Source organism: Esox lucius, chromosome 23 (assembly GCF_011004845.1).
Source record: "Esox lucius isolate fEsoLuc1 chromosome 23, fEsoLuc1.pri, whole genome shotgun sequence".
In the NCBI taxonomy this organism is placed as follows: Eukaryota; Metazoa; Chordata; class Actinopteri; order Esociformes; family Esocidae; genus Esox; species Esox lucius.
In genome coordinates, this window is record NC_047591.1 from 1,043,696 (window position 1) to 1,059,154 (window position 15,459).

Genomic DNA, 15,459 nt, shown 5'->3' on the forward strand with positions numbered 1-15,459 from the left:
CCAAACAGAAGCAGCCTACCAAGCTTTCTAACTATTTTAAGACCAAAGTTACCCGCTCACACGTGCTTCCTCGCAACTACCAGTATAAACGCTGCCTTATGTAGCCCATAGACTGTAAAAAAAAAATGGACGAAGCCCCTTCGCTCTTTTCCATTGGTGAAAACTGAAGCCGCCAGTGTCCCGATATGGCGCTGACATCTTGGACTTGCGTCTGTGCAGATAGCGATCTTGGGACCAGTTCTGCGCAGTAGTTATGCACAGTAGCGAGCAGGAAGTAAAGCCGCGAAATAAACGGCCCCACTCCTGTGCCCCGCCCTCACTCTCCCTCGCAGAATGCGCATACCGTAATCAATCGCAAGCACATGCTGCACTGTTTTGGAAGTGGAGTCCTGCTCCTGTGAACTCTGTCTGCTCCGTTCCACTCCAACCTCATTAAAATAAGGTAAATACAAGTAGCCTACTAACCACACATTTAAACAGAGTTCAATCAAGTTCAAGTACAGTACAACCTTTGCTTGTTAAACCTAGACGATATGTTATAGCCTAACTTACATCATGTTTAACCTTAATTTAGAATAGGCCTAATACAAAAATAATTGGTAACTTCTAGCTAACGATCACCTGCTAGCTATTAACATGGCTATTAACGAGGCTTGTTGTCTTTTAGCTAACGTTAGCTAGCCCATTACATTTATTTACTAATTAAATAGCTTATAAATTTAACTTACCGAAAAAAATTCAAAGATCGATTGGAAATGCCAGATCGGTTAGCACAATCTACTGCAGAACAACCCATTATGTCCGTGTGAAATTATATCAATTATAGAAATTTAGAGATTAAATTTAAAGCTCCAATCTCCTTAGTCCTCCGAAGATCGCGAAAAAAGCCTGTTGGCGCTTCAGTGGCTCCTCGGCTCAGATAGCTGTCAATCACAGCTGTCAATCACGACGTCACACCACCGTTTTTAGAGCATTAAATAACTAACTAAAAACCAACTTATTTTAAAAACAAACTCTTGAATTTACATTAGCGTGATACAAACTACAGTAAATGACAGAAACCAGCTCCGGAAAAAATATATTTGAAGGGTAATTTAATTGTTAAGTTGGTCTCGCGTCCCATTGAATAACATGGGGAGGCGGGGTTTATGACCTATACTAGGACCACTCACCAGGGGGCGATCGAGACGTTTTGGCTTCCCTTTTCAGGGCTTGTGCGGCACGCTTGGTGTAGCCTAGTAGTCTACTCTTGAGTCATTCGGCATAGTATTATAGGCGGCAATGAATAAAGCAATTATTTCTACCTTTTAATCGAGATGGAGGGGTTATGTAGTTTGTTTTAAATGTGTTGGCGTTGATTTCTTAGGTGCATATGCTTAAATCTAACAGAACATTGCAAGTACGTCATCTTTTATACTGCAGGGCAATAATTCTATTACATTTTTTCACTGTTTTTCAAACTGGGTCTGTGACCATGTTATCCAGATGTAGTTTACTTCTGATTTGCCACGTTCAAAGCTCGTGGGAACCGCATGCTATCTGCAGTGGAAAACCAAACCGAGCCAAGTCAAGCTGGTACCATGCAGTGGAAAAGCTCCCAAAGCGGGAGAGGTGAGGCGAGTAGAGTCGAGCCGGTACCATGCAGTGGAAAAGCACCATAACAGACATTCCTCTTACGTGGTCCGGTAAAAACAGATGCTCAAAATCTATTATTTTAAGGTGACATTGATTTTATGTAGGGAATTATTTGTAAGAGAAATAAACCACTTTTTCTTATGTATTAAATCCCTATGATGTGGAATCTGCTATTTTATGCGGATGAAAGAAATGTACCTTGCCGTTAAACTCCACTTGAGCAGTATTAAAATTGCTCTCTTTCTAGAAAAAGTAGAGTTGAAGTCTGACAAATGCATAGATTAGGAAAATAATAGTTATTGAATATCTCAGTCACCACAGTTGGATCAAAATAAGGAAATGGAAGATGTATCACATCATCCAGGCATTGCAGAGTAAATTATGTCCATCAAAACTCAACGCTCCAATAAGGGAACTTGTCAGAGAAGCCACAGAGAGGCCAAAAATAGCTTTGATAGACACACATATTCACTGGGATTGGAATTAGTGTGCATTGGTCAAGCATATAAAGAGTTCTGTAAAATTCTGGTCTTTATTGGAGGGTGGCAAAAAATATTACTTTATTTTTTTCAACCTTTATTTCAGGGAGTCCTATTGAGATTTATCTCTTTTACAATACAGTCCTGTATTGTAAAATGCAAGTCCATGCAATAAAATGCCAATTCATTATTTAAAAATCATACAGTGTTATTTTCTGGATTTTTTTTTTATTCTGTCTCTCACAGTTGAAGTGTACCTATGATAAAAAATTACAGACCTCTAAATATGTATGTAGTAAAACCTGCAAAATCGGCAGTGTATCAAATACTTGTTCTCCCCAATGTATATTCTAGATTCATTACACATAAAGTGAAATATTTCAAGCCTTTTTTGTTTCAATCTTGATGATTATGGCTTACTGCTCATTGAAATCAAAAAAGAGATGCAATTGAAGGGCAGAATTTCAGCTTTAATTCAAGGGGTTGAACAAAAATATGGTATGAAATGTTTAGGAATTGCAACCATTTTTATACACAGTATTTCAGGGGTTAAATGTAATTGGACAAATTAACACAATTATGAAGTCTGGAATGCATGGACATCACCAAACGCTGGGTTTCCTCCTTTGTGATGCTTTGCCAGGTCTTTACTGCAGCGGTCTTCAGTTGTTGTTTGTTCGTGTGGGTTTCTCCCCTTAAGTTTTGTCTTCAGCAACTGAAATGCAAGCTCAATCAGGTTGAGATCAGATGACTGACTGGGCCATTGCAGAATATTCCACTTCTTTTCCTTGAAAATCTCCTGGGTTGCTTTCGCTGTGTGTTTTGTGCCATTGTCCATCTATAATGTAAAGCGCTGTCCAATCAATTTAGCTGAGTCTGAGCAGACAATATATCCCTATACACTTCAGAATTCATCCGGCTGCTTCTGTCACATCATCAATAAACACAAGTGATCCAGTGCCATTGGAAGCCATGCATGCCCATGCCATCACACGGCCTCCACCATGTTTTAGAGATGATGCGGAATGCCTCGGATCTTGGGCCGTTCCAAGCCTTCTCCATAATTTTTCTTCCCATCATTCTGGTACAGGTTGATCTTAGTTTCAACTGTCCAAAGAATGCTGTTCCAAAACTGGGCTGGCACTTTTTAGATATTTTTTGGCAAAATCTGGCCTTACTTGAGGCTTATGAATGGTTTGCAGCTTTTGGTCAACCCTCTTTGCTCTTGTGAAGTCTTCTCTTCATGGTAGACTTGGAAAATGATAGGCCTACCTTCTGCAGAGTGTTCTTCTCTTAGCTGGATGTTAAGAAGTGGTTTTTCTTTACCAAGGAAAGGATCCTACCATCATCCACCACTGTTGTCTTCTTTGGACGTCCAGGCCTCTTTGTGTAGCAGAGCACACCACTGCGTTCTTTTTTTCTCAAAATGTACCAAACTGTTGATTTGGCCACTCCTAATGTTCCTGCTATCTCTGATGGATTTCCTTTTGCAGCCTAAGGATGGCCTGTTTCACTTGCATTGAGAGTTCCTTTGACCGCATGTTGTGAGTTCACAGCAACAGCTTCCAAATGCAAATGCCACATCAAATCATCCAGACCTTTTACCTGCTTAATTGAGGAAGAAGTAACAAAGGAATAGCCCACACCTGTCCATGAAACAGAGTTAATTGTCCAATTACTTTTGGTCCCTTGAAAAGGGCTACATATTGAAGAGATGTAATTCCTAAACCCTTCCTCCAATTTGGATGTGAATATCCTGAAATATTTTTCTCTCAAATATTGTTTTGCACTGCGTCAGGCAAATGGTGGTCACACCAGACACTGACTGGTTTTCGGACTCCCATGGACCCCCCCCAATACAGTGAAACTGCACATTTTAGAGTGGCCTTTTATTGTGGCAAGCCTAAGGCACACCTGGGCAATAATCATACTGTCTAATCGGCATCTTGATATGACACACCTGTGAGGTGGATGGATTATCTCTGCAAACTAACACAGATTTAGACAGATTTGTGAACAATATTTGAGAGAAATAGGCCTTTTGTGTACATAGAGAAAGTCTTAGATCTTTGAATTCAGCTCATGATAAATAGGGGCAAAAACCTAAGTATTGCGTTTATAATTTTGTTCAGTGTATTTACTGTATATATGGTAGATTTTTGATGTACAAGATATCCTAAGGCTGAAGTGTACTATATATTTCTTATAATAGTGAGTGTTTCTTCTTCTGTCTCAGCTGAATACACTAATGGCTGACCAACTGAAGTACTTGTGTAACCTGCATATTGTTGCTGGGGAGATGCCCTATGACACGCTGAAAAGAGGCGATATTTACTACACTCTGACGGGCAAGTCAGGGGAGACAGTGACAACAGAAGATGTGAGATACAACACACACACACAAACAAAATAACACATTCAGGGCAAGCCTCATTACCAGTCACATTCTGACAAATGAATAGTCTATGAATAGACTACTTAATTTACACAAATTGAGTTCACACAAAGAATTTCATGGAGATTAACAAGAAATTGTATCATTATCATATAGTTGTAAGAAATTCCTCTCACTGTTTTGTACAGTGTGAAAACATTGCTTTCCCAAAAGTGTTATGTAGACACGTGTGCTGTAATGTACAATGTCTAGGTTCTGCAGTCAAAAGAATTTTCCTGTCTTATGTGAAAGAAACATTAACCAGAGACATGCGTTACATTACTGCCATGCATTAACTAGCTAGCTAACTGTATCTCTTCTGACATGAGCCTTAGCTTGTTTCATAAGGTGAACATACAGCCCCAAAATAAAAGGGACTGTGTCCAGAAATGTATTCTTCTTTTGATCAGCACTACAGTGAGCAGCAATTGATTGGATATGTAGCAGGAGATTCTTTGGGAAAGCTAGTTACTAGATTTAATAACACAATTATTAAATTATTGGAATAAGAACATAGGACAAAAGGGGACATTTACAGGTTTCAGTAAGTTTTACAGGTTCACACATCACAAGAGAAATACTGCTCTAATAAAAAACATTGTAATTCCTTTACAGGATAAACAGCTCAAGATCCGTATACATGGCAGCAGGAAGAAGGGGGGTGTCCTGCAGTCTGATGTCATTGCTTCCAATGGGATAATCCATATTATCAACAAGTTGATGGACAGTGTCTCACCGACAGTGGAGAGCAATAAAAAGGTTCACAGAAACCATAGAAATAATTTTTAATGGGTACAAAATGCAATGTTGACGTCCCAGCAAATGTAAAAAAAATGTATAACTTGTCATACTTGTGATTCTTTACAGGATAATCTGATGAAGATTATATCAGGCTATGGGAAATTTTCAAAGTTCAAGGATTTATTGATGGTATTGTATTTTATATACATAATGTTGTTTTAGATATTGTAATTATTATTTAGATGTTATATGTACATACAGTGCCCTCCAGAAGTTTTTCAACCTGAGGTATATATCAAAAAAGGCAGTAAAACGATGTAATGGTTGTTTATCATCTTAAACTTATGCTCAATAAATCGTATTAATCTAATGTAATTGAGTACAAAAAATTCAAAGACATAAGAAATAATAATTTCATTCAAAAACATGCATGCCACAATATTTGGAACCCCTGCGATTAGTACTTTGTGCACCCTTTCTCTGTCAAGACAACAGCTCTTAGTCGTCTCCTATACTGTTTGATAAGGTGGAAGCTTTGCCCATAGGGGCTTTGATCCTATTGGTTTACCCTTCTGTCAGGCACTGAAAATGTATATAGGCAAATTACGCCTCTCGCTGCCACCTGGCCTTACAGCTATATCAGACAGGCTCAACCTCCCTTTTTTTTCTCAAGAAAGTTTAGCTATGCAAGTTGCTGTGATTTTCAAAAAGCCAGGGATGGCTTCACCTATTCCGACTGTTGGAGCGGTTTCTTCTAACCTGCCGCCTCAGCCGCTGACTGCCTTCCAGTTGGGATGCAAAAGTCCCGAGTTGAATGCTGAGGTCGACGCGCACGCACTCTGCTGTGTGTGTCTGGGACCACAGCATCTTCGGGACGGCTGTGGACAATCCTGTATGTACCAACTGCATCATTCTCCCTCTTCAAGAGCGGATGACTCGACTGGCTTGTTTTGATGAGACAGTCCCTCCTGCTCCTTTGCGGAGGAGTGGGGAGACAACCAATAGGGAGACAACTGGCTTGGCGCAGGTTGGTGTGCATCTTTCTCTCCTGTTTGGGTTGGCCCCGCCATGACTGGGGTGGCTGTTCACGGACGGGGAGATAACAGACAGTTATCTGGGTCTCCAGTTATCCACAGTGTAGATGAGGGTGCATCTTGGATGAGTGGAGAGAGGCGATTCTGCAGGTCCTTGAGCATGTCTGGCTGTTACATGTGGTGTCAGTGCTCTCTGTAATGTCGCTACTGGGCTTAATGGCATCAACCCACGCAGTGGTTCCGTTGTTACGCATGAGGAGCTTACAACGATGCTTCGCACGTCTCCATTTGGACCCTGTGCGTCATCAGTGGCGATTGGTCATGATCACAAGCTCTCTCAGAGCGAACCTTGCGTATTGGAGGAACCTGTGTGATATGTCTGCGTGTCCTGGTCTACGGAGGTGTCCTTGATGGGATGGCGTGGAACATGCCAGTCATACTCAGTGAGTGGAGTGTGGTCTCCGTCTGCACTTTGCGCCAACCTTACAGGGTCAGGATGTATTGGTGTGGTTGGACAATCGCACAGAAATTGTGTAAGTCAACAGACAGGGTGGAGTCAGGTCTCTGTCTTTCCATCTGTTGGCGGAGTGGATTTGGGAATGGGCTCAGGGGTACCTGAGGTCGCTGAGAGCTGTCCACATTCGTGGGAAGCTCAATGTGGGCGCAGACTTGTTATCTCAGGGAGGTCCCCAACAGACCCCCATTGGGCGTGGACGCATCAGCACATCGGCTGTGGCTGAGAGTGCTGCTGAACATGTTTCCCCCTCTCCAGTGCAATCTTCCTCTCATGTCTCGGGTGGGGCTACTCATTCTGATAGCCCCATTTCGCCTAGGAGCCCTGTGGTTTGCGGAGGCGGTGCAGATGGCAGGGGGGATGCCATGGCTGATTCCTTACCATCACGGGGCATTGATGCAGGTGAACAGTTCGATCTGGGCTTTCCTTATAGTAGGCCAGCCGTTACAGACCTGGCTCCTAAGAGGGCCTGGTTACTATGGCGGGGATTGACTGAGGACATCGTCGCAATCATTTAGGGTGCAAGAGCAGTCTCCATGTCTGTTTACACACTGGTGCCAGGGCACGGGGGTTGACCCCCTTTGGCAGTGTTCTGTTGTTCCTGCAATCCCTGTTTGATGAGCAAAGATTGCCCCGCACACTCAAGGTGTACGCGTGTGCAATCTTGGCATGTCACAAAGGTTGCAATGGAGTGTCTGCCTTAAATCATCTTTTGGTGAAGCGTTTTTTAGCTGGGTCTCGCTATCTCCGGCCAGTGGCTCAATGTGCGATTTGGCTTTGGTTCTGGAGGCATTGTGTCACGTGCATTTTGAGCCCATATATCAGATCTCATTGAGGATGCTGTCTCTGAAGACGGCGCTGTTGTTGGCCCCTATGTCCGCAAAGCGGGTCAGTGATCTGTGCACGCTGTCGACACAGCCTAAATATCAAACGTGACGGCAAGAAAGCTGTGTTGCTCCCCAACCCTCTCTTCCGTGCGGGCAAGAGGGAGGAGAGGTTGCATAATTTGTGTCCTGTGCGCACTTTGGCACTGTATGTGCAACACACGGCCACCGTGCGGGCTGCGCCCCAGCTAATCGTGTGCCACAGTGTTCTCAAGGTTGGCTAGCCGTTGTCAAAGCAACATCTGTCTCACTGATTGTGTGAGGTGATTGATCTGGCATATGTGACACAGAGAATGATGCGCCTAAGAATTTCAGGATGCACTCCACTTAGAGAGTGGCAGCCTTTGTCGTTCTCTTTTGGGACGTGGGGGTGGAGGACATCTGTGCTGCTGTGCCGTTTTTCAGGTTTTACCTGAGAGACAAGGCTGCGGGTACTCTGGCTCACTCTTTGCTCAGTGTGGCTGAGGAGGGAGTTGGAACAGTCTGAATGGTGCCTTAGGGCGTAGAGCTCTGCAGTTCTCCGAGTAGTCTGTGTGGCTTTTCAGTTAGGCACTTTTTGTGTGGCAGACTTGGGTTTGACTCCCGGCTGTGTGGCTGTTTTTCTGCCTGGGCATCTTCCCTGTGTGGTTTGTTGCTAGGTGGCTCACGTTGCGCTTCCCCGTTTTGATGTGTGAGTGTGCTGGGAACCCGCCTATGGATCATGCAAATATGTTCATTTAGGTGTGTTTTCCTTTTCTGCTGCTTGTGTGCAGCAGTGGCCGTGTGGTTACAGCGTGTGCCTGGTGTGTGCTGGGTTCGGGACCCGAGCACTCCAATTCAGTTTTTATTGATTGAGGAAGTGTTGGTTGGGTTGGTGCCTTGTGTGTATTCATTTTGTGTCTGAGGTTTCACTACACCTATGTTTGTGCCGGCAGCCGCACAACCTCACAGATCCACAACCATACTTCACGTGGGGATTTGGGTTCTTTTCAGCATGACCTGCTGCTCTTTTTGTAAAAAAGCTCAATTGTAGTCTAATCCCACCATAGAACCTGTTTACAATCAAAGTTGCAATGACATTTAGCAAACTGCAAGTGCTAAATGTTGTGTTGTGACAGCAGAGGCACCCCTTCTAAATAATTTAATTGTAGTTTTGGAGATGTAACTAACTTCTGAAATTCTCCAACTGTGATGCTTGGAGATTTTTTTCCACTTTAACAATCCTTCTGTTTGTGCATGGGGACAAAATACACATGCATTCTCTTCCAGGCATTCTCATCAAAGCTGCAGTTGTTTTACATTTCTCATTTGTGTTTTCTGGCTATTCCCATGCTGATGGATGACTAAAGGAATTTTTCCTGATATATATATACCCCAGTGAAACAGGATGTTATGGATGACAACTTAATACTGAAAAAAAGTTACATCTTAGTTGAAATATACATCAATTACATTGTGTTCATAGGATTTTCTAGTGGTGCCAGTAATTTTGGTACACATGTTTTTTAAATAAAATAATTCAAAAACATGCAAGCCATGTAATTCTTAACCAACCAGTTCATATGGATTATTAATGAATCATTTTAATTTATAACAATCATTTCTTGGCAATTAAAATGTATTTGACCTCTCTATAGAAAACAGGAGTTGATTTAGTATTGAAGGGGAATATGCCCTCCACCATCTTTGCCCCTACCAACACTGCCTTTGATGCTATGAAGGAGGGACAACTGGACTATCTCAGATCTATGGAGGTAGGGAATGTGGTGCTGCGTGTTTACACATACAAACTCAGGAATGTACAATCACACACAAATGCACACAAACACACAATTTTTTTTCATTGCAATGCTTGTGATATCCCAGATAGTGTCATGTGCATATGTGGTTTATTTTTTCTGATTTCAGGGTAGCACAAAACTTCTGACATTTGTGAGGAATCATGTGGTCTCCTCATACCAGGTGATTTTGTGTGCTAGGCCAACATTTTGTGTGTTAGGACCAGCCAATTTCAAGCATTTTAGACTTCTGGGATGTATTTATTAACTTTTTAGTGTAGCAGTGCTGCTCTACATTCTATTGTGTCCTGTAACATATGAAATCTTTGAAAGTGAAAAATCTAAATAAAGGGAGACTTGATCTTAGAACAGCACTACTCTGAAATGCTTTATAGATGCCCTGAACTACTAATTGTATCCTGTGTTGGATGTTAACATCTGTGTTTTTGTTGGATTTTCATCGGTTTGAAGCTGGATGTCTATAATGCTGTGTCCAGCCATCGGGCTAGGACCATGGCCAATCACATGCTGTCCTTTAATGTGTCTGAAAATGTAAGTATATATAACACACTAAGAATAGAGTATGTAAAGTGTGTAAGCATGTGGTGAAATGTATGTCTGATGACTTTAACAATCCCCAAAGGGCCAACTCCTGGTGAATGGCATAGCAGTACTGGAGGCAGATGTGGAGGCCAATTATGGATGCCTTTATTCTCTCGACGGAGTTGTGATCCCGCCCTCCATCGAACCAATACTGCCCCACCGTTGTGACATCACAGAAAGCAAACTTGTCAGGGTGAGTTATAGTGACACTTCTATGTCCCCTGCATTGACTTTCAAAATGTTTGTTCATTATTAATTATATAACTCACTGGAGTCATACGTTATATAGATTCAGCACTTACTATTTCTGATTGATTGTTCTCATTTGAGTGTCTTTCTTCATTAATGTCCTGCTCCCCAGGGTAACTGTGTCAGCTGCATGAAAGTGACCAAATCCACCTGCCCCTCGGGAGTCTCTACAGTAAGAACCCACCCATAGTCAAATCCCTATCATTAACAAATTATGCAAATAGACACCTAACCCTATTCACATGGCTCATTTCTTAGCCTTGCATTGTTTGTTTATTTAATGCCAATGGTTGTTTTCCCAATGGTAACCTATTCCTTATATTGTACCCAGCCTTGACAAGAGTTCTAGACAAAAGTATACACTTCAAAGATAATTCTGACATCCATGTTCTGTGTACAGCTCTGTGTTTGTTTTGCTGACTTTTGCTCTTGTGTGTAGAATACCTTTGCTCGCGACTGTGTGTTCCGGGACAAGTTGGGTTTCAACATCCCTACATTTGGCTGCAGCCTTGTATGCAACAGCACCATAACGGTATACACACACAAACACACCCTCCTATAAATATCAACTAAACATTGTGTTTTTTATTAGTCATATGCATGAGATTCACTACAGGAAACCACACAACTCAATTCTTTCTGGCAGGTTTCTGCTCAACAATGTTGGACAAATAAACATGGGATAAAGAAGAGAAATTGATAAATAATTGATAATAATAATAATAAAATCCACATAACACTATACAAATACTAATGAAATTGATTATTTAAATATATATTTACAATTCCTGTCTACCAACTTAACTACAAATGACTACACACCATGGTATGTTTTCTTCACCCCATCCTGTGCCAATTTCACTTTTACCTCACACCTCAACCTTCGCAGACACAGTTGTGCTGTAAAGGGTTCTATGGGCCAGACTGCAGTCCTTGTCCTGGGGGATTCAACAATCCCTGCTCTGGCCATGGGCAGGTAAGTCTAATTTGGTTATTTATACTAAACAAATCTAATAAATATTATCTGCAACTCTTCTATTTACAGTACTAACAACTAACAACTGCCATTTTTTACCAAAATCTAAAATAAAACAAGTTATAGCTAAATTAATTAGTGGGTAAAAAATAAGCAGAAAATCTAGTGTTCTATAATTTTATTATTTAGTGTGTGTATGAACATTTTAAGGAGATGGTTTGACAAATTTGGTTGAAAATCATCTTAACTTTGTTTATCTCTGAATACCATTCAACAACTTATTTTCACTTTTGTATTATTGTGTTATGTTATACACTCACCTAAAGGATTATTAGGAACACCTGTTCAATTTCTCATTAATGCAATTATCTAATCAACCAATCACATGGCAGTTGCTTCAATGCATTTAGGGGTGTGGTCCTGGTCAAGGCAATCTCCTGAACTCCAAACTGAATGTCAGAAATGTGAAAGAAAGATGATTTAAGCAATTTTAAGCGTGGCATGGTTGTTGGTGCCAGAGGGGCTGGTCTGAGTATTTCACAATCTGCTCAGTTACTGGGATTTTCACACACAACCATTTCTAGGGTTTACAAAGAATGGTGTGAAAAGGGAAAAACATCCAGTATGTGGCAGTCCTGTGGGCGAAAATGCCTTGTTGATGCTAGAGGTCAGAGAAGAATGGGCCGACTGATTCGAGCTGATAGAAGAGCAACTTTGACTGAAATAACCACTCGTTACAACCGAGGTATGCAGCAAAGCATTTGTGAAGCCACAACACGCACAACCTTGAGGCAGATGGGCTACAACAGCAGAAGACCCCACCGGGTACCACTCATCTCCACTACAAATAGGAAAAAGAGGCAATAATTTGCACAAGCTCACCAAAATTGGACACTTGAAGACTGGAAGAATGTTGCCTGGTCTAATGAGTCTCCATTTCTGTTGAGACATTCAGATGGTAGAGTCAGAATTTGGCGTAAACAGAATGAGAACATGGATCCATCATGCCTTGTTACCACTGTGCAGGCTGGTGGTGGTGTAATGGTGTGGGGGATGTTTTCTTGGCACACCTTAGGCCCTAGTGGCCAATTGGGCATCGTTTAAATGCCACGGCCTACCTGAGCATTGTTTCTGACCATGTCCATCCCTTTATGACCACCCTGTACCCATCCTCTGATGGCTACTTCCATCAGGATAATGCACCATGTCACAAAGCTCGAATCATTTCAAATTGGTTTCTTGAACATGGCAATGAGTTCACTGTACTGAAATGGCCCCCACAGTCACCAGATCTCAATCCAATAGAGCATCTTTGGGATGTCGTGGAACGGGAGCTTCGTGCCCTGGATGTGCATCCCACAAATCTCCATCAACTGCAAGATGCTATCCTATCATTATCGGCCAACATTTCTAAAGAATGCTTTCAGCACCTTGTTGAAACACAGTATTAGTATGGTGTTCCTAATAATCCTTTAGGTGAGTGTATATCCCACTCATCACAGTCTCAATCAAAATGAGGCCAAGGTGAACAGCTGTTTCCAGAGGGGGATGCTCTTTCTGTTTTAATTTGTTAGAATCAATTGTCACTTTTAGTTTGTCTTCTAAACCAATTATTTGCTTGCAAGGTGGGACTTTTCTTAGAAACCTATGATAAATTGAAGTACCCATAAATGGTAATAGATTTAATCTAATAAAAAAGTACAATTATTCCAAACATTCCACTTGATTACTAATAACATCAACCCTGGCCAACCTAGGTAAGAACCACCCCTTAACATCTCTTTTTTTTTTAACTGTTCAGTGTTTTCTATCGTTTGGTTAGTGTTCTGAGGGGATTGAGGGAAACGGTACATGTGTCTGTGAGACCAACTTCAAAGGCTCCCGCTGCCACTACTGTTCTGACCCAAACAAATACGGTCCAGCCTGCACCAAAAGTATGCCTCTATTTTGGACATTCAAGAATATACCAACACAGGGACACATATGAGGTGATAGATTATATGTCTGTCTCATTTTCATCTCTCTCTCATTCTGTCTATAGCCTGTGAGTGTATCCATGGCATGTGTGATAACCGTCCCGAGGCTGATGGCCGTTGTAAAATAGACTCCTGCAAGCTGGGCTATACTGGCCAGTATTGTGAACGTCAAACTAAGCCCTGTGGCCCGTTGGTGACCTTTTGCCATGCTCACGCAGAGTGTGACTTCAATGGAGGTCAAGTAAAGTAAGTGTACAGGCCAATTTTCAAACCGGTTTAATAAATGATTAAGAATTGTGATCCCTGCTTCTACTGTAGATCTCCAAACAAGTTGCATCAATCTGGCATCATGCTGACAATGAGAGATGATTCAGCTGTTTGAGGACAATTTAATTAAATAAAAAAGCGTAATTATTGGTCAAAGTAACAACAATGTGTTAGAAAGGTGTAATAATATGATAATGGATGTACTGATTCAGTAAATCAGTGGTTCTCAAACATTTTTGTGATTCTTTTGTAAAATTCTTCATGGTCTCCCTCAATATCACAACGTAACTTGGATGAGCCAAAAATTAACATAAGTGGCAGTAGACTTTAGTCTGTCACTGCCTTGCAGTACAGCTGCGACATTGTGTTAAAAAATAGTAATTAACATAAATAGTTAATTAATAATACTTAATTGTTTAGTACTAAACCCTTAATACGTCTTCCATGGAACCTTTCAAGAAAATGTTGTTAAACATTTTTGCTGGATCGTGTCAAGAAGAACGATTGTGTCTTACTGAGTGCCTGCCTGACTGAGTGACTAACCATTGTTAAATAGTGTAGTGGTTAGAGCTGTAGACTGTCATGTGTAGGTGACTGGGTGTTCAATCCTCATCATGGACTGAACAAATTTGGTTTTGTTCAGGATAGGCTAGAACTTTGCATTATATTGCGATGGACGAACTGTACTGGTGACGTACATATTGCTCTCGTTTTCGATTTACATAGCGTAGTTCAAATTGCGTAGTGGTTAGCTATTCAACTGTCTATTTGTTTTCTAAAGAAACGAACTAGCCATGAAGTGATTTGAGTCGTTGTTTTCATTATAGGTACTGAATGGTTATTAGCTAGCCATCTACAGTAATCTCTTTCTAATTTAATGTGTTGAATGTAGTGTAGCAATCCTGTTATACCTGTTGTTGGTTTGGATGTTAACTAATGTAGCGAACCATGGAGTTACAACTAATTGGTTTGACAATGCAAGTAAACAGACACCATATCTCTACACATTTATCACATGCATCCACACCTGTTGTTTAAATAGCATAGTGATTAAAGACACAGAGTGTTACGTAGTAAACCACAGACCAAATCAAGTTTGGGCAACAACATTCATTCCTTCTAATGGCGGGCCGGCAGAACTAGGCTTGCTTAGTTCCTTTTCTTGTTTTTATGTAGTAATGCTCAAATATATTTTTTAAATTCTGCCCATGGGACCCCTCCTCTGAAGTACATCCGCAAACTTATCCTCAAGGCTCCATTGACCCCAGTTAAAGAACCGCTACAGTAAATAAAGACAGCTAAAATAAGTGAATTACTGACACAAGAACCATGTGTGCATGTAACAGTAGCTTGTATTACATAAGGCATGTCATAAGAGCTTTTACTTTTTTTGTGAAGGTGTGTGTGTAAGCCTGGTTTCCAAGGTGATGGGATCACATGTGAGGATACGGACCCCTGTGCCTTGCCATACCGTGGAGGCTGCGACTTGAATGTAATCACAGAAACCACACAGAAGTTACAAAGAAAATTTACTGCTTCCACATGTTTTCAATTAAACATTTCTAAATTGGTTTTGTCTTAAAGTGTTGGACTGTGGTGCTGAGTGCTTATCACTGACTGTGCTCATCACTAACACCTACAGGCCAAGTGTATAAAAACAGGGCCTGGCTCACACACATGCCAGTGTTTGGCAGGATGGAGGGCTGACGAGGATGGGTGCCAGCCTATCAATGACTGCTTGGGCCCTGACAGAGGGGGCTGCCATCCTAATGCTACATGCATCTACGTGGGCCCTGGCCAGGTGAGAGAGTAGTAAATTAATTAAGTAAGTAAATTAATCCCAAATGGACTAATCGATCGAATATATGGTCTCATGTAGCTCATTTGCATTGCCAATGTTGTGGGTTCCT

At 41.4% G+C, this 15,459-nt stretch overlaps 1 protein-coding gene across 7 annotated transcripts in view; it reads left to right on the forward strand.

Annotated features, from left to right (window-relative positions):
• Positions 1-15,459, forward strand: part of stab2 (stabilin 2) — an 84,603-nt gene that overhangs the window by 16,580 nt on the left and 52,564 nt on the right. For 6 of the 7 annotated variants that reach the window (XM_020044328.2, XM_013131945.3, XM_020044329.1 and 3 more), the window contains 14 exons: positions 4,351-4,494; positions 5,164-5,307; positions 5,416-5,478; positions 9,338-9,454; positions 9,609-9,662; positions 9,950-10,030; positions 10,122-10,274; positions 10,443-10,502; positions 10,770-10,862; positions 11,220-11,306; positions 13,129-13,240; positions 13,348-13,528; positions 14,948-15,041; positions 15,192-15,350. In XM_020044328.2, coding sequence (XP_019899887.1) covers positions 4,351-4,494; positions 5,164-5,307; positions 5,416-5,478; positions 9,338-9,454; positions 9,609-9,662; positions 9,950-10,030; positions 10,122-10,274; positions 10,443-10,502; positions 10,770-10,862; positions 11,220-11,306; positions 13,129-13,240; positions 13,348-13,528; positions 14,948-15,041; positions 15,192-15,350 — 1,542 coding nt within the window. Of the gene's footprint in view, positions 1-423; positions 443-4,350; positions 4,495-5,163; positions 5,308-5,415; positions 5,479-9,337; positions 9,455-9,608; positions 9,663-9,949; positions 10,031-10,121; positions 10,275-10,442; positions 10,503-10,769; positions 10,863-11,219; positions 11,307-13,128; positions 13,241-13,347; positions 13,529-14,947; positions 15,042-15,191; positions 15,351-15,459 lie in introns of those variants that run through there. The other variant, XM_020044331.2, reaches the window with a different exon arrangement.